A 22,143-nucleotide genomic window follows, 5' to 3' on the forward strand; every position below is an offset into this window, starting at 1 on the left:
CGAACTATTCAAAATAGCTCAAATATATCCTTCAATTATTTTGGGATCAAATATAACCTCGTTGTTACCAAAAGAGACCACAAAAACCGTTTCACTTAACTGTTGGCCGTTAAAGCTAACGTGGTAGTGCCACATAGAGAAAAATATCCATATGAACGGCCATGTCAGCATCTCTCCCTCTTTCTCTTTAGTTCATGGGTATTTTTAACCCATTTTTTATAATTTTTTTAAAAAATTTTCCTACACCACCACATACCCCGTCCCTCCACAACCCCATCCACTTTTTTTTTAATTATTAATTATTCTTTTTTAAAATTTTCTACAACACCACATACAATATTTTTTTGGAGGGGTGGTGGGTATCGGTCATGGAGTAAAAAATAAAATAAAAATTCAATCTACTTCATATTTAATTTACCTTTTATAAAAAAATATAAAAAATAAAAATTTGAGTGGTTAAAATTTTAAAATTTTGGAGGGGATGGTGGTGTGTGTGTGTGTGTGTGGGGGGGGGGGGGGTCATGAGGGTGGTGGTGTAAAAAAACAACTCTTAAAATCCTTTTTAAGATTTTTTTTTGGGGTGGGGTGGGGGTGGGGGGCTGGGTATGTGGCGGTATAGAAAATTCAAAAAAAACTTAAAAACTTAAAAAAAAATTTGAGGGGTGGGGGGTGTTGGGGGTATGTGATGTTGTAGAAAATTTTAAAAAATAATAATTAATAATTAAAAAATGGGTGGGGTTGTGGAGGGAGGGTATTGTGGTGGTGTAATTTTTTTTTTAAAATAAAAATATATAAAAAGGTCAAAAATATCCCTACTAAGGAGGAATAGGGAAAGAGGCTGACATGATCGATCATGTGAATATTTTTTTTCATGTGGCACTGCTACGTCGGCTTTAACGGTCAACCGTTAAGTGAAAGAATATATATGGTCTCTTTTGATAACTGCTGATGGTATCTTTGATCTCAAAAATAGTTGAGCTATTTCAAATAATTTGAAGGTAATTTTGATCCTTTTCCATATTTTTATACTAAATTTGATAAGTCAAAAGTATTTTATACACCTTTTCCTTTTTATTTAAAAATTGCACTCTCTTTTTTCCATTAGTGAAGATGGAGAAAAGCAAAAGCTCATTTCGTAAATTGGACTCATTTCCTTAAACCCTAAACCCCTAACAGCCTATAAAACAAGAGTACTAAGATTTTGCACAGAAGCAGAGCAGCCATTTCTCTCTTTCGAGTTCGAAATGGTCGGTCCATTGCTTCGATCTCTCTGGTCCACAACTAGGAGATCCTTTTCCTCCTCCTCGTATGATTCCCATATCAAACCTTTATCCTATGCTCGAACTTTCTCCACCGCCACCGCTACTGCCCCCGTCGGCTCCGCCGCAACTTCACCCGGCGGCGCGCTGGATCCCGACAGGCTCAGGAATGTCGCGGTTATAGCTCACGTCGATCATGGAAAGACCACTCTCATGGATAGGCTGCTTCGTCAGTGCGGCGCTGATATACCTCACGAGCGTGCCTTAGATTCTATCGACCTTGAACGAGAGCGCGGCATCACTATTGCTTCTAAGGTATTTAATTCCCTTGCCTCTTTCCTTATCCTCCGCGTGGTTATTTATATATTGCAATCTGTAGCGAAGTTCATTTGTAATATTTGTAACTGTAGAGAATAGCTGCAGAATAGTATAATCGGGAGACGTTTTCTCGTAAGAAGAGGAAACTATGAAAGGAAAATGATAATTTTTGTATAGAGCTTTGTTATGGAATAAGACTATTAAATTGTCTTGAATTTCATTTGTTGGATTGATTACAAATGTACAAGACCACCCTATAAGAAAATTCTAGCAATTTTATCTTTTACCTAGAATTACCTAGAATACCAATATATCTCTTAAAAATGATTATCCTAGGCTAGTCTAGAAACTTTTACTAGAACATCTATGATATCCAAAAAATCAACTTTAATATTTTTTACCCTACCCTTAAAGTGATTTTTTGAAAGCTACCCTAAACTTGTAGCAGAAGAACTCAGACGAAGCTTTTGAATGTCTCTTGGTGAAGATCTCGACAATATTTTCCCTACTCTTCTTTCTTCTTCATATGATGAAGGTTTTCCGTGATCGATTGGTCTTGTAAGGAAACAAGAATACGTATTGAAACAATTTTCATTATCAGATTGGCTTGACAATAGTCCTTTTTGGCCTTTGCGAACCACGTGAATCATCTCTGTGCTATGTTTCATGTTCTTGCGTTTTTAGACTCCCCCTTTTTCTTACCTCCCTGACAACTATATTATATGGAGAAACACTTTTGATGGGTAACTTTGGAACTCTACGGTTCAAGATTTTAGAATGTGCTCCTTCTGACGTAACTCCATAATGCAAGGAGATTTCATCAGTATCAACCTCCTCATTTGAGTCGGTGATAGTCTGATCATCAATTTCATGGGAAGCCTCAGCACCATAATAGGGTCCACCACTAGATTCCTTTTCTAACTCTTCACTAACCTGTTTATCAGCTTCACAACTTCCAAAAATCATACAGTCTGTCTCTCCAGCTAAAATTGAGACTTCAATTTCAGCTTCTTCATCTATTTCCACTTTCAGTATTTGCTCTGAGCTAGTGATTGACCTTAATATGACAAATGATTGACCAGAGACTTCAACTTCTACTACATCTCCCTTAATGCTTTCTCTTGAATCGTCACCATCAATATTGGCATATGTAGCTTCAAGCGCAGTCTACTCAGGTTCTACTTCAGCTTCCTTCACGTTCAACCTGTTATTACCAATTTTAGGATCTGCTTCTTTAATTTCCTCGGTAGCACCTACCATGTCATTTGTCTGAACGTCCTTATAATTTTTTTGCTTCTTGTTGATGACAATAGTGCCTTCCTTCTCCACATGATGGGCTGTATTATATGCTGTCACAATGACATCATGACCATTATATTCTTGGAATTTATAAAATTTAGATTATCTCCAATGAGATAGTGCCCACATCTTAAATCCATGATCTAGTCTCTTTTAAAATTTATGGAAGCCATGTCATTAATTGCTCGGATCTCAACTACGAAACATCTTCTTAGTCTTCTTCTTCAGTGTCTTTCTCAATTTGAACCATATTGTTCTCTTTGGTTCGACAATATTCTTTATGTGTCCTACTTTACAACAACTGTAACATTTGAGAGGCTTTTTACTATAATTGTTAGAAGACTCTTCCTTCTCTCTGGGCAAGCTTGAAGCACTTGAGGATCGAGGTTGCAACTTATCTTGTGTTCCTTTGAAGTTCCTTTTGTTAGTTACAAAAGCATTTCCTTCCCCTTCATTGTTTGATACACCAACCACCTATGTGGCTAGTAGCTCTTGCGACCATAACAAATTCTCAAATTCCTCTTAGGATGGTTGTTTAGCCCATGCTTGAATCGACTAACAAAGAAAATATATTCTAGTTTCAAACCACGAATGATAATTCTTCTTATTCGTGCTTTAGAGATAGTCTCGTTCAGATTTAATAAAGAGATATCAGAACATAAGTATTTAATATTCAAGAAAGATTCTACAAAGGAAAGATTATCTTGAATGGTATTAGCCAATTCATTCTTCAATATCTGAAGTAGAGCTTCATTTTTCTTGTTGAACAACTGATCCTCTATATTTCATGAGCTTATTTACGCTTTAGAATATGATCAAATAAACTGGTGGAGATTGACCTCTTCAGGATGAACTCTGCCTTCGCATTAATCTGCTTCCACTTTTTGTATGCATGATTATTTTCCGTTCCGAGGATGACTTGTGTTACTTCCATTAACAACATCCCACAAATCCTTACAAATCCTTATCCACAAGGTATGATTTCATACATGTTTTCCATACCTTGTTATTGGACTGGTTCACTCCATCCCTAGTCCATTAGCACGGCCGCCGAAATCCTTATAGAGAAACCAGTTGAATCTACCACTAGCTCGATCTTAAAATAAAATTCAGAAGCCAACTATGGCTATAGCTCTGATATCATGTAGAAAATAAGAGAAGAAAAGTATAATTGGCTAGACCTTTTGCTAGCCCAAAATCGTTAACTAGGATTGGGTAGGATTGGGAGATTCAACTAAAGAACAGGAAGTTATGAAAGATGAATGAGAATTTTGGTAGAGAATTTTGTTATGGAAGAAGACTCTCTTGAATTGTGTTGAATTTGGTTGGTTGGGTCGATTACAAATGTACAAGACTACCCTATTTGTACTTGTCTATGGATGGTTCTAGATATTCTTCTAGATACATCTACAAGAAAATTCTAGCAAATTTATCTTCTACCTAGAATTACCTAGAATACCTAGATATTTCTTAATGATGGTTATCCTAGATACTACAGTAGTCTATTCTAGAAACTTTTACTAGAAAATATATGATATCCAAAAAATCAACTTTAATAATTTTCACAGTTACTGCCTTTGTCATAGGTTTCTGATAGGTCGAGCTCATCACATGGGGTTTGGTTGGAATGGTTTACCTCTCATGTATGATTTACGAGCTATTGCACATGAATGACGTTTACCCTGTGTGCACCTTGCACCCGATGGGTAGTTGCTACGGGTTGCCTGTCATAAAAAAACTAAGTTTCTGATAGAGACGGATCCAGGATATAGGTAGTGGATGCACGTCCCCCGTTGTCTGGGTGACTACAACTATATACATTATGTGTGTATATTCTTTATGCATATCTATTAAGAGGGGTAATCACTGCATTTAAATCTTGATGGACAAAAGAAAGGGAATTTAGAATAATCTGATCATCCAGCCTTGATTAATTCACTCTGTGTTTGTTAGGGGTAATTACAGTTGCTGCAAGCCTCATTAGGATTCTCATGCTAGAAGCAATGCTCTCCGTAGTCATTTTTTAATGGGTTAAATCCAAATTCGTGTTATTTAAAATTAAAATAGAAAATGTTATTTATTGGTTTCTTTTTTATTGCTTACCTATATATCTATACCTGTAAGTAAATGGCAGGAATTCTATCTTGTTTGATGTATCTATTGTTGAGCTTGCAATGTTGCCACAGAGAGTTCGTTTTTTTGGGGGGTGGGGGTGGGGGTGGGGGATGTGACAGTGCATAGGTACAAGGCTCTAATTCATTAGCTTTGGTAGTTTGGAAACGAGGCTCTTTTTGTAGCATACACATTATAATTGAAGCTGGATTCAACTGTATATATTAAATCGGTCTCACTTGGTCCATTGTTTTTAAACCAATTGAATTAATTTGGTGGATAGAGTTTTCGGAATAAAAAATGCATAAGCATGTAATAACTCTACAGAAAAAGGTCCACCATCTTTTAGTTAGTCTTTATAATTGGCACCTTCTCTCCCCTGTAAACAATATGGATAATTTTTTGGATTTTGTTAGTTCCCTAGCTCTAGCACAGTAAGGTTTAAGGGGGGTTTTCTTTTTGTCTGCTGTACAGGTTTTTGCACAGTTAACTTCATGTTATTTTCATGATTGAAGCAACTTTATTTTTAGTTGTAACCATTGCATCTCCATGATGCCTTTTTAATACAATTTAATTACTTCACCATATAAAATAGATAAAAGGTCCACCTTCTGTTACTATGAAGCTCCCTATTTCCTCATCCTTAAATGTTGATTATCTTGCCTTCATTGATAGCATATTCTAATGCTTTATTCAAGTCAGCCAATTGTCCCTTAGATCTTATTAAGATAAAAACCCTAGTTGCTAGACTTCAGATGGAATTGTCACAATCATTAGACCATGAATTGCTCTGTGATTTTGAAGATGCACGGTGACTTGTGAGCTTGACTCACTACTCACTATTGCGCCAGATTCTTTGGCCTACTACTCGTGGTATTCAGGATTCTTCTGTTATTTTGAAGATGCATATTGATTTTCAAATACATGTGATTTAGGATGCCACAATTGTAAGGGTTGTTGCTATTATTTCCACTTGCAATGATGAAAAAAAGGCCGGACTTACGGCTGCTACCATATGGTTTGGTAGTAGAGTGATGAAGTTACAGCTAGGTATATTTGCTGAGCAAGATTTGGATGATGTTGATCTTATAAAGTTTTAGCCGATGAGATGATTTTCTTCTGCCAATCTTTTACCTGCTACTTCATCTGTATATTGATTTGATTTTTTCTTCTAAATAAGAGGTTTTGTGAGGATCACCCATATGATTGTTTAGCTTACCATGAATTGCTTTGTTATTTTGAAGATATGCTGTGTGTTTGAATCACTCCTCACTATTAGTGATATTCAGGATCGCTCTGTGATTTTGAAGATGCATGTTGGTTTTCAAATACATGTGATGATGTAGGATATCAAAGTTTTTGGTGTAGTAATTTTAAGTCTGAAGTCCGAACATCTGCTTCCACTGGCAATGATGAAAAAAAGGCCGGACTAACGGCTGCTACCATGTGGTTGGTAGTAGAGTGATGAAAGCTACAGCTAGGTATATTTGCTGAGCCAGATATGGATGATGTTCATCTTAGAAAGCTTGAGCTGATGAGCTGGTTTTCTTCTCCCAATGTTTTCCCTGGTACTTAATCTGTGTGTTAATTTGATTTTTACCCTTCCAAGACTTAAGGGTTGGCCTAGTGGTCAATGAAGTGGTTGAGAGCCATGAAGTTTCATGTTTAATTCCCAACAAAGACAAAAAACAGTAGGTGATTAAAAAAAAGACTTTAGAGGTTTCACTGTTAATGGTATTCAGCATTGCTCCGTTATTTTGAAGATGCATGTTGGTTTTCAAATACATGTGATGATATAGTATATCAGAATTTTAAGGGTTGTTACTATGAGTAGTACGAATTACTGCTTCCACTGGCAATGATGAAAAAAAGGCCGGACTTACGGCTGCTACCATGTTGTTGGTAGTAGAGTGATGAAAGTTACTGCTAGGTATATTTGCTGAGCCAGATATGGATGATGTTGATCTAACAAAGTTTTAGCTGATGAGTTGCTTTTCTTCTCCAAATCTTTTATCTGGTACTTAGAGCCCGTTTGGATTGGCTTTAAGTTGGTCAAAACCAACTTAAAGCCCCTTTTCAGCTTTTGGACGTGTTTGCCTAACGCTAACTTTAAGCCAAAAAGTTCTTAAAGTCAGTCAAAAATGAAAAGTTAGGATTCCTAACTTTTTTTTTTTTAAGTGCTTAAAGTCATTTTCTTTGACCATGGAAATTACTTTTATATCCCTTATATTTTAACTAAATTCCCAAACTACCCTTTTTATTCTTTTAAACCAAAAATTCACATAATTTTACTCATTTAAGCACTTTTATCCAAACACTCAACTGCTTATTTATAAAAATAACTTTCAGCACTTTAAACTTCTAAAAGCACTTCATACATAAAAGTTACTTTTTTTAAGCCCATCCAAACGGGCTCTTAATCTGTATATTGATTTGAATTTTTCTTCTAAAACTAGAGGTTTTGTGATTACCACCTCCACCAGTATGATCTTTTAGCTGAACATTCTGGTATTAGGAAACTCTCTATGATTTTGAAGATGTATGTTGGTTTTAAAATACATATGGTGATGGTGGTTTTAGGTTGTTTTTTAGATTAATGTTCTGGTATTAGGAACCTCTTTGTGATTTGAAGATGCATGTTGGTTTTAAAAAACATATGGTAATTGTGATTTTATAAACCCGGAGCTTGTCACTATGTGAATGCAAGCTACTGCTTCCATTGGCAATATGAAAGAAAGGTTGGACTTATGGTTGCTACCATGTGGTTGGTAGTAGAGTGATGAAAGTTTCAACAAGGTATATTTGCTGAGCCAGATATGGATGATATTAATCTTAGAAAGTTTTAGTTGATAGTTGGTTTTTTTTCACCCTTGTCTTCACCCTTAGTTGATGGTTTTCTTCACCCTTATCTTCGGTGTTTGTTGATAGTTGATTGTTCTTAAACTGAGAGGTTTTATGAATGCCCAAAACGGTACACAGTTTGACGGTGCACACACTTGAAGACCTTAACACATCAGGAAAAGTTATTTTCACATTTACTGACATCAAAATTTGAAGTAATGTAAAATGATACTCTTAAGATTTTTTGGTTGTTTTTTATTTTGACAATTTTATAGCAAATTTTTGCTCCTCCTTTGTCTTGTGGTTACACCATTTCGGACTTCCAAGTTGTTAGATCACTTCAAATGCACGATGATGTGTTGTTTGAAGAGGGTAAAATCAGAAAGGCAGAAAATGTAGTTTCCCTAAATGGAAAGCTGTAAATGTTTTTTGTGGTAAACTACAGAGGTAATATCATCATATAAAGAACAAAGGCAGTCATAGCATCATAGTGAACATATAGAGTTAGAAGCTGGAATTAAGCGCCTGCTTCTTTTTCATTTTTTGTTCTTTCCCCTCTGGATGGGTAGTTTCTGTGGAGATCTATTTTTGTGTTTTTATCCTTGGGGAGGTTGTCCAAGTTCCTTATGGATGAGAAGTATTTTTGGATGACGATCTCATACTTGAAAGCATATAGGCATAAATGAACATGTCAAATAGAACTACTAGATTTTGGGATAGTGTGATGCCTTGGTTGATAATTTCTTTTAATCTATTTTTTATATAGCGATGTACGTTATTTTTATGTACTTTGTGTATGCTAAAATAAATGGCTTAGTTTAGTTACAAGGTTAGTTGATTATGTTTCAGCTTAAGTCAGATCGTAATTGATTATTCACCAACAGAAAGTATATGGGTTTTAAAACAATAAAAAGATATAACCGTGGTTTAACATCATGATGAAGAAGAAGTTATTTTGACTTTTGAATAATTTGAGGTCATAAGTTTGGGATGAGTGAAATTTAAACTAACTGGCCGAATTGTAGATGCCATTTTACTTTTTGAAGACGAGGATATGGTTGTATTCTTTATGTTTTAGTTTATTTTTGTGAATACAAAATGGGTCACCAATGTAAGTTAAAACCATGGTTGTTTAGGTAGCACTGCTGATATCTATTCATGTAAACCTCCATTAATAAAGTTATTTGGACCAAAATTTGGGTGAGCTCTGATATGCTTTTAACACTTTTAAGGTTACATCCATCTCGTGGAAGGACAAAGAGCTAAACATGGTGGACACTCCTGGACACGCAGATTTTGGTGGTGAAGTAAGTATTTATTTTATGACATTTTTTGGTGGTGAAGTTTTTTTATAATCTTTTTCATTTTGTGTTTCTTTCCTTGGTGTACAATCACAGATGTATAAATCACATTTAAGTTGCCACAAGAATTGGTAATTAGACTGTTACCTTGGGCTTGAAGTTTTTGAATGTGATGAATTATTTGGATTTTGAGGGGTGTGTGTGTGTGTGATAAAAATAGAGAAAGTTGTGCTTTGAAATAGGATGACCATTGTAATTGCTTTCTCTAAAAGCAAGAAGTTATATCCAGGTGTCAGATTGTCTCTAGAATCAATAAATGGATCTGCTGGTATTGTGTTAATAAGAATCATAAACATTTCAAGATTTTGGGAAGTCATTCAGGCTTAGTGAAGAGGAAAACATGATTGATCGAGCTACTAGTAGGGGATGCTGTCCTTCCAGTTTTCTCCTTAGTCACATCCTTGAAAGTAAGACTGCTGTAAAAGAAATTCTCTGTGGTAAAAGTTCTCATGAGGAGCCGTTTGGACAATACTTTGGAAAAGTTTTTTTTTGCAAAAAATATTGAATAAATAGTTTGTGGAAGTTGATATTTGTTTTTTTTTTTGAAGATTTGTGAGTGTTGTGTGTGTGGAAGTAGAGATTTTCAATGAGAAGCACCTTCCAAGCACTTCATTAAAAAAATTTGAAAAGATATCCTAAACAAAATTTTCTTTCACAAACTTGATAAAATTTTCTCAGACAATCTGCTACTGTTTCTATTGTCAGCCGTTTTGCATTAATGTGATGTTTCTTTTTGAATGGGAGTGAATTCAATCTTACCCTGGTGAATTGCAATAGCTTTCTTTATTGTTTATACGTTATCTTCATCTTTAAAAAATGGAGAATTGGGGCTTGTTGTGAAATGCATCAATCTGACTTCGTCTTGCAGTGTTTCATTGTTTTGATGGAAGTTTCTGTGATTTTCTACTCCGAGTGTCGCCTTGTGTTATTAGATTGACATGACAATTGTAAGCTTTTCACTTTTCGTTTGCTTACAGGTTGAGAGGGTTGTTGGCATGGTTGAGGGAGCAGTCTTAGTTGTTGATGCTGGTGAAGGTCCTCTTGCACAGACAAAATTTGTTCTTGCCAAGGCCCTAAAATATGGTTTACGCCCCATTCTTCTTCTCAATAAAGTAGACAAACCTGCAGGTATTAGATTTCTGAGGTTACTCTCATCACAAGTTCTTTTGGTAGTCTCATATTTAATTGTTCAATTATACATATGCAGTGACTGAAGAGAGATGTAATGAAGTTGAGAGCCTTGTATTTGATCTTTTTGCAAACCTTGGTGCTTCAGGTTCTAGAAAATTACTTTCATAAAAATTCTAAGTTCCTTTATTCCAGTCTGTTGCTTGGATCTCTCTCTCTCTCTCTCCATACATAGACACTAACTCCATATATTTTATAATTTCTATGCATTTTAAATTTAAATCAACCTTTCTGATTGAACTTGTTTTATTCTATTCCAGAGGAACAATTAGATTTTCCTGTTCTTTACGCTTCAGCGAAAGAAGGATGGGCATCTTCCACATATACAAAAAGTCCTCCTGATGTGAAGGATATGTCACAATTGCTCAATGCCATTGTTGGGCATGTTCCTCCACCGAGTGTCAGCCTAGATGCCCCTTTTCAGATGTTGGTTAGTATTGCATTTGCATTTCTTAGTTTATATATCTTAATGAGATAAATGATTTAGGTGAATAGCCGTCTATGCAACTTTGCAAAATTAAAGCGTAGCAAGTGCAAAAGCTGGTAATAATTCTCATATATTTATGCTTGCGTACATTTTGCTATTGTACATTCTACTGCACTTTAATGAGATACCTCCATTTTTTCAAGTACCACTAGCCATGTCCCTTGGGCAAGAAATTCGTCCCTGCTTTGTTTTTCCAATGAAATATTATAATGTGAATTACTTTATAATTGGCTAGAGGTATTGTCGATGGAGAAGTTGCAGATGAATGCTTATTATGAGAGCCTTATTTTTGTTGGACAATGGAAGTAATGATGTGTGTTAATATTTATTTGGTGATTAAGGGATAAATATGGAATAGAGAAGTGAACACATGATTCAGTGGCTGTTATCAATTTATAATTGAAAAAGAATCTGATGTCTCATTGATAGAGAGAAAGAAATCATCGGAGGCAGGTGCATGCCAGCAGGTTAAGAAGTGGTGCTGTGCAGAGGCCAGAGCTAGCTAGATAAATTTATAATGGATATAATGCTGCAAGATGAGTTGATAAACATATCTTTATGAGTGGGAGACGGTTTGCTTAAACAATCAATTAAAGAAGGCTAGCTGAGGAAAAAGTCGGGCACGCTGTATAAAGCCAGAAAAGAAAGAGTCTACCAATAGGTGAGAAGTCAATCCAAACTGAAAGAGGGGGGGGGGGAGGTGCTCAAGATTTAGGATTTGTAAGGGGGGGGGGGTAGGTAAGGTGCTCGAGATTTTGGATTTGTACAAAAGAGCTGAAAGATTCCTCTGACCACTTGTCATCAAGTACAACAGAGGAGGTGATTTTAGACCTTGCTATAGTGGATAGGTTATTTTCCATCTTCTTTTAAAGGTAATCTGCAACTTAAGAAATAAACTCCTCCATCTTGTTTCTTTCTTTATTCTTTTTTGGGTCCACATTCGTTTGATGATTTTCTATTCGTGATCTTTTCAGAATCTTCATACTTCTGCGATTTATGTGCATTGAGAAGATGCTATGCTTAATAGTTGCTTTCAGGTTTCCATGATGGAGAAAGATCCTTATCTTGGTCGTGTTTTGACGGGTCGTGTAACTTGTGGAGTTGTTCGTGTCGGTGATAAAGTACAAGGGCTGAAGAAGACAGACGATGGAACTGTGAAAATTGAAGAAGGAAAGGTCTGTTGTCTCCAGAACTAAGAGAAAATCTTCTCTGTACCATTTTTGTAACTTTAGAATGTTTTAAGATGCTAGAGGAATATTTGAAAATCTCGTAAATTGTTGTGTATAGTCATCTAATCAATTTTCCAATTTTGGCAAAATTTGAGGTAATCAAACTAAATTGAACTCCACAACATGGGCAACTTTATGATGTCCAATAGTCATAAGCAAGTATCAGAGAATTAGGTGTAACATTCAAACAACTTATTTCAAGCGTGAATGTTTAGGACTATATTCAGGATCTGTTATTTTGTTATTTATTTACTTGTTCTTGGAATTCAAAGCCCTGAACTAGTGCCATGCTTTGAAATTGTCACCTAATTTGCATTTCTGCTCCTTTCATGTTTACTGGTCAAACTTTTATAGGTTGTAAAGCTGATGAAAAAGAAGGGTATGAGAGCAGATCCAGTTGATAGTGCTGGTGCAGGTGACATAGTGTCCATGGCAGGTTTGTCAAGTCCAACAATTGGACACACGGTTGCAAATGCAGAGGTATGCGACTTCTTCATTTAACGATCCAGCTCAATTCTAATTGTTTCTAAATCATGTTATTTGTTCTATTGCTCTTTTTGATCTGGGAATCTCGTTGCTGTGTGGGTGGAAATTCTGCTGGCATTATTATATAAGATAACTTTCACATCAAAGAAGGGAAAATGCTGTGCACAAGAGGAAAAGGCACTTCAGTAGCATACACAAGAGTTCCTAACATGAAATTATATGACATCTGAAGATATTGTAGTCACGACTTCTCCTAAATAAACATCGATAGCATTGTGCTTTGAATATGGAAACCAACCTTTTCATGCTTTCATACTGTATAAAGTGATATTATTGAAGCCGTTCTAATTTTTATTGCTGTAGGTAAATTAATTACAGTAGGAAATCGTTTTAAGTGCAAAATAATGGTTCAAGTAATAATTATTAAATGGGCCAGGTGTCATCTTTTATTCCTTAAGTTGTACATGCTTAAAACTAAAATCAGTGTATAGAGATATCCTGATTGTGGAAGTTTAATAAGCTACTGCTGACTGTTTAATTTAATGTATATTCTAGCCAATTGATTCAGAGTTAAGTCCAAGCAATAGTTGATATCTAAGTCATTATGGTTACCACTGTTTTACTTTCTTTTCCTAAATTTGACTAGTCTTTATTAAGTTCATTAGATGATACATTTTAGTACTTGTTACTACAATTATATTTTCCTGTTTGTGTTTCCTATTTTATGTCCGCATGGCAGGTGGTTCTTGATCTTGTAGCATGTTACTGACACTGAATTCTTTGTGAGCTAAATTTCTCAACCTTTTCTGCAACTTCTCTGAAACTTGATAGGTTATGACAGCGTTGCCCACAGTTGTGCTTGATCCCCCAACCATCTCCATGACTTTCGGTGTCAATGATTCTCCCTTAGCTGGTTCTGATGGTATTCATGTAAGTATATAATTTTCCCCGCTGATTTCCTATTTGTGAGATCTTTGTGTCTTGTTGTATCTGCTTTCCAGCTGATATTCTGTGAAGGGTCATAGTTGATGGTTGTTTGCCCCTGTAATTCTGTGAGAATGACTTTGAAAGAGACACCCAACTCATGCATTATTTTTGTGTCAAAGCATCTAAATGGTGTTTGTAAATTTTGATCTTAATTAGAATTTTTTTTCCTTTCCATTTTTGTTTTATTTGAATCTCCACGAGATAGGGGTAGGGTCTGCGTACTTTCAACCCTCCCCAGACTTCTCTTGTGGGATTTCACTTGAGCTTGATAATCAATAGTTTTGACTTTTGAGCAAGGACGTGGAGGTGAGGTCTCTATGTTAAAGAAAGAGATCAAATGGTAGTTTGAGACAACTTAAGATAGAGTTGTTGGCTGATGTTTTCAGACAAAGGAAGAATAACTGAAGCTGGGATGTTGATTTTTGGGGATACTATGATAGCCTCTATAATTTGGCAGTACAAAAGTAGTGCTTGCAAAATGGATAAGAAATGCAGGTATCCATCCAATCCGCCCTGTTAAATACGGGTTGGATAATTGATATATTTAAACTGGATCAAATATGGATCATATCCATGTAACCAATCATAAAATATGGATAATCCATAATGCAACCCACTTTGAATGTGAAGAATCCAGCTGCGTGAATTTACTTCATTGTCAGTCCTCCCGACCTGTTCTTTAACTATTCATTATAGCTGACCACCTTCATCAACAAAACATGAGTAACAATTATGTCATATAGAGCATGGATAAATTGATACAGTGAGTCACTGAGTTTTACTTTATATTTCTTAAGCCAAGGCTAATTCTCAGCCGCAAATTTGGGCAGCTGGTTCCAGCTCCAAAAGGCGATACTTCGAGCTATAAGTTATTAATATTATAATATCCATGAAGGAGAAGGGGGGCAAAGATATTTATAATGCATATCGATTCTTTGTTTTTGAAGTTTTGCTGCCTTTTCAGGTCTTCTACAGTCTACATTAAGCAATGGTTAATATAGATATTCATATTAATCCGATTTTTATTCGTCGTAGTTATGGACGGGTTGGATAATATATCCATTTTGTCTAACCTGTTTTCAACCTGCCCATATCTGATCCGACCCACCCATTTGTCAGCACTAGTACATTGATTTCTCTTATAACTTACCGTAATTGTATGCTTCACTGTAACATAGACTGCCATTGTCTTTTTCCTTAGATATTTTTTTTCTTCCTTCCTGTAGCAGAAACTAAAATTGACTGTAATATTGTTATTGAAGGGTTATTGTACTACAGTTTTAAAAATATTTTCTGGAAAATATGAAGCATTCAATTGAAAATGGAGAATGAAGATGTATAGGCTAGGGTGGCTCTGTATGCAGAGTAATTGAATCCTCAGTTCCAAATTAGTTGGGGTTGGCTGTATGAATCCTCATTTTGTCATTTCAAATGTGGCTTTTATTTGATATGTGTGAGAAGTATTAAACTTATATAGGTTATCAAAATATGTGGGAGATGTATCAAACTCATAGATTGCTCCTTTCTAATCAATAAGCATTCCCGACTGCTACCGTTTTTGAAATATAGCATTCTGGAACCAGTGTCCATTGGATCAACAAATTTATTGAATTTTTTAGCAGAGATTAGTTTTAACCTGAAAGAAGAAGAGAGATGAGTCCGTTCTGACTTGAAGAAATTCCAGAAGGCATGAGTCCTTAATTTTAACTGCCTGGGCAAATGCGATTGGTGAAACTGCAGGTTCTTTCTTCTGATGGCCGTCTAAAATGTTTTGTACTATTTATAGTTGACTGGAGGGAAAATTGGTGACCGGCTGCTAGCTGAATCAGAAACAAATCTTGCCATAAATGTTCTCCCCAGTACATCAGAATCATATGAAGTGCAGGGTAGAGGTGAACTTCAATTAGGTGAGCTGTTTGGTGTAACAACCTAACAATGTTGTCAATATTTATGCTCGTCTCATATATGCACAAGGGACAAAATTAAACCGGATCAAGCAGTCCACTGAAATCTGTCTCTAGAATTTTACATAGAACCTAATTCTTTGTTTCTGTTTTTTCTTGTTCATAATAGGTATCTTAATTGAGAACATGAGACGCGAAGGATTTGAGCTCTCTGTCTCCCCACCTAAAGTCATGTGAGCTTCTTTTTCCTCATTCTAGACTGGTTTGCTAGGAATCACATCTTGATATGCCTGCATACTCTTACTTTGTACTGTTAACTTGTAAATTGGCAAATGTTGTTATGATTACTCAATAATTCTGGAGATACAGAGCATATAGCAAAAAGGACCAGAGAATTATTTTCTATCACGGAATGGTCTTTTGATTTAAGCTTACCAGAACTAGACATACACGTCTACTCGCGTATCCCAGTATATACACATGTTTACATATCTATGGTCAACAGGACATATATAGCTCTTCATTTAAGACAGTATTGTTTTTGGGTCTTGAATGGCCTAATGATATCTGTGCTACTGGTATCTAATAGATACACCAGTAACCTTGGTGATAAACTGCTAATATTGCATTTGCAATGTCTGTATGTATAGGTACAAAGTAGAGAAAGGTGCTAAGCTTGAGCCAATTGAAGAAGTGACTATTGAGGTGCACAAGTCAATCTCATCAACCTATAGTATTGTCTTTTACTTATTCAGAATTTATACCAAACCTCTAGGGACCATCTTCTGTTTCCAGGTTGATGACGAGCACGTAGGTTTAGTCATGGAAGCTCTTTCTCACAGGCGAGGTGAAGTTACTGACATGGGCCCTGTTCCTGGCAACATGGGAAGGACTAGAATGTGTCTGACATGTCCTTCAAGGTATTTTTTTCTGTGCAAGTTTTATTCTGTATAGAGCATGATGATACGTAATTAAAAGATTGGTTTTACCCCCCTCTCACTCTTTATCTCTGCCTTTCGGAATAATATTCTGTTCATCCCTCCTTGCATTTCCTGAATACATTGTGATACTGATTTCTCTTTAGTACATGCTGGAATGTTTTAGTTATCTGAGCTTTTTTTGAGTAACGTAAAGTACTAAATAGCTACATTTATGAATCTTATCTGGGCATATTATTTGTTCTTTATCCTCCTTTTATCTTGTCTTTGTTTTTCAAGGTATACCCTATCGACCCAGATGTATGGGATTAAAGTGTGACTAGATTATTCTTTGGTGAACAGATTGACAAAGCTAATTGCCAATTTGTTGAAATGATTAATCAATGCATTTTCTTGAAAGATTTTATTAGAGGCAACTAACAAATTTGTAGACTTCAGATTCATGCTACCTTTCTGTATTCACACCTCGTTTGTATGCAGCATGTTCTTCAATCTTGGTGGATTAATTTCATTGTGTAGTTTGTCTAAATTTAACTTTCCCTGACCTAATGCAGAGGGCTAGTCGGCTATAGAAGTGTGTTCAGCAGTGACACCCGTGGCTCTGGATTTATGCACCGGGCTTTTCTGAGTATGCTTTTCAACTTATCTTTACTACTTTTCCGACAAGTTTATCTGACAATTTCTCCAATTTCGTGATGTGCACAATATAGTAGGATCTCCATGCCTATTTATATAATGATAGCAGAAACTGCCAAAAAAGGTAACTATGTGCTAGAAATATGTGGATGTGAGTGTATCAGCTCAGCTCAGTTGAACTTTGTAATCACACATTCTTGTCTGGTATTAGATGGTTCCAGAAATTACATGGGTGTTACAAATGTACCCCTATTTATATCCCTGTTCTTTCTTTGAATCCACCTTGGGTAAACCATCCCCCTTTTTCTTTCTTAATGTTATCCTCTGTGCTTTTGGTGAGCTGAGGTTCTTCATGGGCCAGTTTTATCTTTGACAGGGAACAGGGAATTTGCACTCTTAGTCCCTCAGATATTGACATATTCTAATTTTGGTCCTTGTGATAATATGACTAAGCATATTTAACATTCAATTAATACGTGTCCTTCTGGCCCTTCCATATAGGGAATGTGGTACATTTACACTATTTTAAGAACATATTACCCTCATAATACATGGATATTAAATTATGCAATAGTTAACATAACTCCTTGTCCCTCAAATATCGACATATTCAGATTTTGGTCCTTGTGATCTGATCATTTGTCTATTAACGTTTGATTTCTGCATTTGATTACTACTTACATTTGTTGGTCCGGTTTACTTTGGGTATCCTATTTATCTATAATAGTTAATGCTCCTTTCTTTCCGGTCTTTCCTACCCTGACTTTCTCGCTCTCATTATTCATATTTTTATATTGTTTTCGATATGCTTGGCTCTACTGACCTATGTCTTGTTTTTCTTCTCTTGTTCTTCTCTCTTAGCCGAGGGTTTTTCGAAAACAGCCGCCCTACCTTTCAAGATGGGGGTTAGGTCTGCTTACACTCTACCCTCCCCAGACCCCACATGGTGGGATTATACTGGGCTGCTTGTTGTTGTTGTTGTTGATCTGCACATTCAACCTTCAATTAATTGAAATGTGCATTTTTGAACTCTCCTTTTGGAGTCATCACATTCAAATTTTTAACCGTTACATAATTTAGTAGCCATGTATTATGAGGGTAATATAGCTCTAAAAATAGTGTAAATGTACCATATTCCCTTTATGGAAGGACACCTATTAATTGGATGTTAAATATGCTTTGTCATATATCACAAGGACCAAAATTAGAGTTTACTAGTAACTCAGGAGCCAACTATGTGATTATCCCTGATTTTAATCAACAGTCAAGAATAAAGAAAAGCCTGCTTTTATCTTTCAAGTATCGATGCAAGTGTATCTGTGCATAAACACAATCAATTCACGAAATTATATGTAGAGAACAAATTTTCATTCAACAAATGCCAGAGCTCTAGTTCTTTTGGAGTTACTCTTTAGCCTTTTTTCTGTCTATTTTGACTACATCTAATGCATGTTTGAATGCCTGTTATATGGTTTATCTTTTCATTGTTCTTAGCATCTTTCTCCTTGGTGCAGCTTATGAAAAATATCGTGGTCCTCTGGGAAATGTCAGGAAAGGAGTTCTAGTAAGCATTCTTACTATCCTGTAAAGACACGTTTGAGATTTCTTTATTTATTCCTCTTGCCATCTTCAAGCTGCTATTGTTTCATCATTGAAGTAGAAATGACTTGTGTCCCTCAGTTCTGCCAGGGATGTCTTTTTTGTTTCCTATTCTACTCTTCTTAAGTATGTTCAGTGCTTTCTAATTTAAATATTGTTACTATGCAGCATTGCATAAATGCATGTCCCTGACAATTCAGTACTTTCTGTCTGTTGGCCTGTTACAATTTGTGACTTTCATGGTTCATAGTACCATTTCTCATTTTCATGCCTTATAAAGTGTAGCTGGTATACCCGAGCTTGTATTTCAGTACTCTCCACAATGGTGTTCTTGAGATCCTTTTACATTCCTACCATGTTTAAGATACTAGGTCTGAATAAATCTAACATTTTTCTCTCGATTTTCTCATTATATTTTATCCGACAACAATTTTGTTACAGGTAACATTGAAAATCCTCCCAAAACATCTTCATTGAGCCAAAATTCCCTTGGATTTTATATTTTCTTCCCAATTGTCTAGTACATTTGTATGAGTACATCAAATGCCGCTTCCCTTTTGCCTTTTGAGGCAATTTAGCTCAGATTTGAACATATGTCTGGAAAATCTTCATATCACTCTTGTATTTGATATAATATCTTCTGTTTTTTGACAAAGGATATTTGTATCTCCTGTTTCAATTTATGGATAACTGTACCTCATTTTATTGGTTGAACAGGTATCAATGGGCCGTGGGTTAATCACTGCTCATGCACTGACGGGTTTAGAAGCTCGTGGAGTTCTCTTCGTGGCTCCTGGGATGGAGGTGGTTCAACTGAACTGTTTGTCAACTTTTTGTCCTAGTTTCTCTCCTTACAAGTAGTAAAAGAGTATCAACCTTGGTCCACTACCAAACATTTTTGTGATCTCAAATATGCATGACCTGGTACTAGGGGTGTCAAAATGAGGCATAATATAGGTAACCCGCCCAACCCGCCCAAACTTTTATGGGTTGGGCTCAAGATAATTTATATTGGGTCCAATCTCAACTCATTCAAGCCTTAACCCATTTTAAAAGAATCTTCAATTTCGCCCAACTTAATCTTCAATTTCAACCTGTTTTAAGGCTCTTTATTTGCATTGGTGTAATGTATTTGTAAATTTTTATTTTTATTTTCTTGAGTTGAAATTCAAATTGTGGTTATAAAAGGTAAATAATAATATGTTAAAATTATTGAGATTAAACGGGTCAAATTGGGCGGGTCATGACCCAATCTGAATTTTAGCCCAATTGAGCCCAACCCATTTGAGCCCAATGTAAATTTGGGCGGGTCATGACACAACCCGATTTTTATTTCAACCCATTTTAATATTCTCGATTTCAATCCAATCCGTCCATTTGACACCCCAAATAGCTTTGATGTTGATGCCATTCCAGTTGTGATTACTTAAAAAAGGGTGTTTGGGAGACGTTTTATCTGTGGAATGTATAATAAACTACAGGACCAGTGTCCTCACGTATACTATCAGGGATCTTGATAGCGTTGTCGAACACATGCTCTTATGAAGAACATAAAAATATTGTTATCTTGCTTTGTCTTGGATAACATGCAGACATATGAGCTCTTGTGAAGAACATAAAAATATTGTCATCTTACTTTGTCTTGGATAATATGCAGACATATGATGGCATGATTATTGGAGAACATTCTCGAGATACAGATCTTGATGTGAGGAGCTGTTATTTCATTTCTTACTGTGTGTTTGTCATGTGCATTTGTGACTCTTGGGTGATTGCATGAAACAGGTCAACCCGGTTAAGGCAAAAGAACTCAACAATATAAGGGCCGCTAGCAAGGATGAGAATGTCAAGTTAACTCCTCCTCGCCTTGTGAGTTTCTACTTTGCTTGTACTTTATCCACTTACAAAACTTCTTGCTGTTACTATTACCTTTCCCGGAGAAAAAAAAAACTTTTGCTGTTGACATCTTGCATTATGATACTCTTAATCATATTTCCTCATGTGAAATGTTCGAATAAGTGAGAAATTTAGAACTTCACTTGACTGTTCATCTTCAAAAATGTCATAACTAAGCTATGCTCCTTCCGGTTGTTTATTGTCTGACGTTCAATGGTTTTGTTGCAGATGTCTCTTGAGGAAGCCATAGGATATGTTGCTTCCGATGAGCTTATCGAGGTATTTTTAATATTACTTCAACTTCTCAAATGTAGAAAAATGACTTCCCATTACAGATAACGCTTTCTATAATACTTTTGAATAATTGGATGTTTCTTTACATTAGTGTAAATTGGTGATTAGAATGGAAAATAAAACTAATTTGGTGTTATTTTTCATTAAGCCAAGGAAATAAACCTATGGTAATTGCCGCCTTATTAAAAAAATAAATTGGTGCAGGTTACCCCAAAAGCCATTAGGCTAAGAAAGAGATACTTGGAAGTGAACAAGAGAAAATCAATGAGCAAGAGGCCCAAGGATTGAAGCATTTTTCTTCATTTTTATGTTATACACATCTTTACACTTATATAGATAGAAAAAAAAATTGTATCACATAATATTCTTTTTTCAAGCACTGTCTATCAGTAAATGTATTTCAGCTTATTAGAGGCAGAGTTACCAAAACTAAAAGGATGCTTGAACGCAATAAAATTTTGTCCAACTTTGACCTTCCCCCTTCTCATCGTGAACCAATTACACTGTATGTCATTGTTAATTATTGAAATATTATTATAGATTCTTACTTGTGTGCATGTCCCCTTTCTAATACCAATGTTTTACAACTCATAGCAAGCTGCCAAAGACAAATTCATTTGAAATTGTGAATTACACTGATTGCTGACACCCTGATCGTAGGCTAGTTATGTTGCTTTCTTTATTTGTCCTTATTTTGTTCCTAGCACACATTTTACTATTTGTGTTTCCACACTAATAGAAAAGTTGAAATTACCGTGGTACTACTACTAGTTGAATGTTAAATAACTTGGTTTCCATAGGCACCCTTTTAACAGCGGAGCTGCTTTCTCTACTTCACATCACATGTTGAAAACTCTTTTTGTTTTCCCCTCCTTTTTCAAAGCCACCCTCATTAAACAAATTATTCAAGAAAAAGTAGTAAATTATGGGTGTGTTAAGGAAAATATTTTTCAAGAAATTAATTGTTTTTTTTGGTATGTTTGGTATATAAGTAAAAGGTAATATTCTAAAAGTATTTACATACAATCTAAGTAAATACTATAGAAGTTAGAGAGTGGAGGGTAGAGTTGTGGTGGGGTTGTATGTTCAGGGTGGGAGTACACAATTTTGTTGAATGTCACTCGTAAAATTTGTTTTTCCTATTTTCAATAAGAATTCATTTTCCTCATTTTTAAATAACTTATTTTCTAAAAAAGACATTTTTCAAATTTTAAATAATCAAACCTGATAAAATTGAAAAACATTTTGCTCCGCACCAAACACATTACACACCTCTATGTATTTAATGCAATAATGTACTATTCTTATT

At 35.5% G+C, this 22,143-nt stretch overlaps 1 protein-coding gene and 4 non-coding genes across 5 annotated transcripts; all 5 read left to right on the plus strand.

The window, feature by feature from the left end:
- The first annotated feature begins 1,132 nt into the window (after positions 1–1,132).
- On the plus strand, positions 1,133–21,310 carry LOC129891301 (uncharacterized). The gene is made up of 19 exons (XM_055966610.1): positions 1,133–1,574; positions 9,062–9,136; positions 10,168–10,318; positions 10,398–10,466; positions 10,639–10,808; positions 11,903–12,040; positions 12,449–12,574; positions 13,412–13,510; positions 15,354–15,474; positions 15,641–15,704; positions 16,122–16,176; positions 16,267–16,391; positions 16,964–17,037; positions 18,560–18,609; positions 19,362–19,448; positions 20,302–20,352; positions 20,430–20,513; positions 20,769–20,819; positions 21,039–21,310. The coding sequence occupies exons 1-19, from the start codon at positions 1,245–1,247 to the stop codon at positions 21,120–21,122; spliced, it is 2,004 nt and encodes a 667-aa protein (XP_055822585.1). The 5' UTR covers positions 1,133–1,244; the 3' UTR covers positions 21,123–21,310.
- LOC129893688 (small nucleolar RNA snoR113) lies at positions 5,962–6,056 on the plus strand. Its single transcript, XR_008767567.1, has one exon. It is a non-coding gene; the product is annotated as a small nucleolar RNA snoR113 (small nucleolar RNA).
- Positions 6,393–6,487, plus strand: LOC129893687 (small nucleolar RNA snoR113). The gene has a single exon (XR_008767566.1). It is a non-coding gene; the product is annotated as a small nucleolar RNA snoR113 (small nucleolar RNA).
- Positions 6,842–6,936, plus strand: LOC129893686 (small nucleolar RNA snoR113). The gene has a single exon (XR_008767565.1). It is a non-coding gene; the product is annotated as a small nucleolar RNA snoR113 (small nucleolar RNA).
- Positions 7,709–7,802, plus strand: LOC129893689 (small nucleolar RNA snoR113). Its single transcript, XR_008767568.1, has one exon. It is a non-coding gene; the product is annotated as a small nucleolar RNA snoR113 (small nucleolar RNA).
- Positions 21,311–22,143: the final 833 nt, after the last annotated feature.

The sequence above is a fragment of the Solanum dulcamara genome, chromosome 6, assembly GCF_947179165.1.
Source record: "Solanum dulcamara chromosome 6, daSolDulc1.2, whole genome shotgun sequence".
NCBI classification, from domain to species: Eukaryota; Viridiplantae; Streptophyta; class Magnoliopsida; order Solanales; family Solanaceae; genus Solanum; species Solanum dulcamara.

Bases quoted from the DNA above. Each gene is read 5' to 3' on its own strand.
- LOC129891301 (XM_055966610.1), top strand. From the start codon at position 1,245: ATGGTCGGTCCATTGCTTCGATCTCTCTGGTCCACAACTAGGAGATCC. The intron at 9,137-10,167 runs GTAAGTATTTAT...GTTTGCTTACAG, and splicing joins ACGCAGATTTTGGTGGTGAA to GTTGAGAGGGTTGTTGGCAT. The intron at 13,511-15,353 runs GTAAGTATATAA...TACTATTTATAG, and splicing joins CTGGTTCTGATGGTATTCAT to TTGACTGGAGGGAAAATTGG.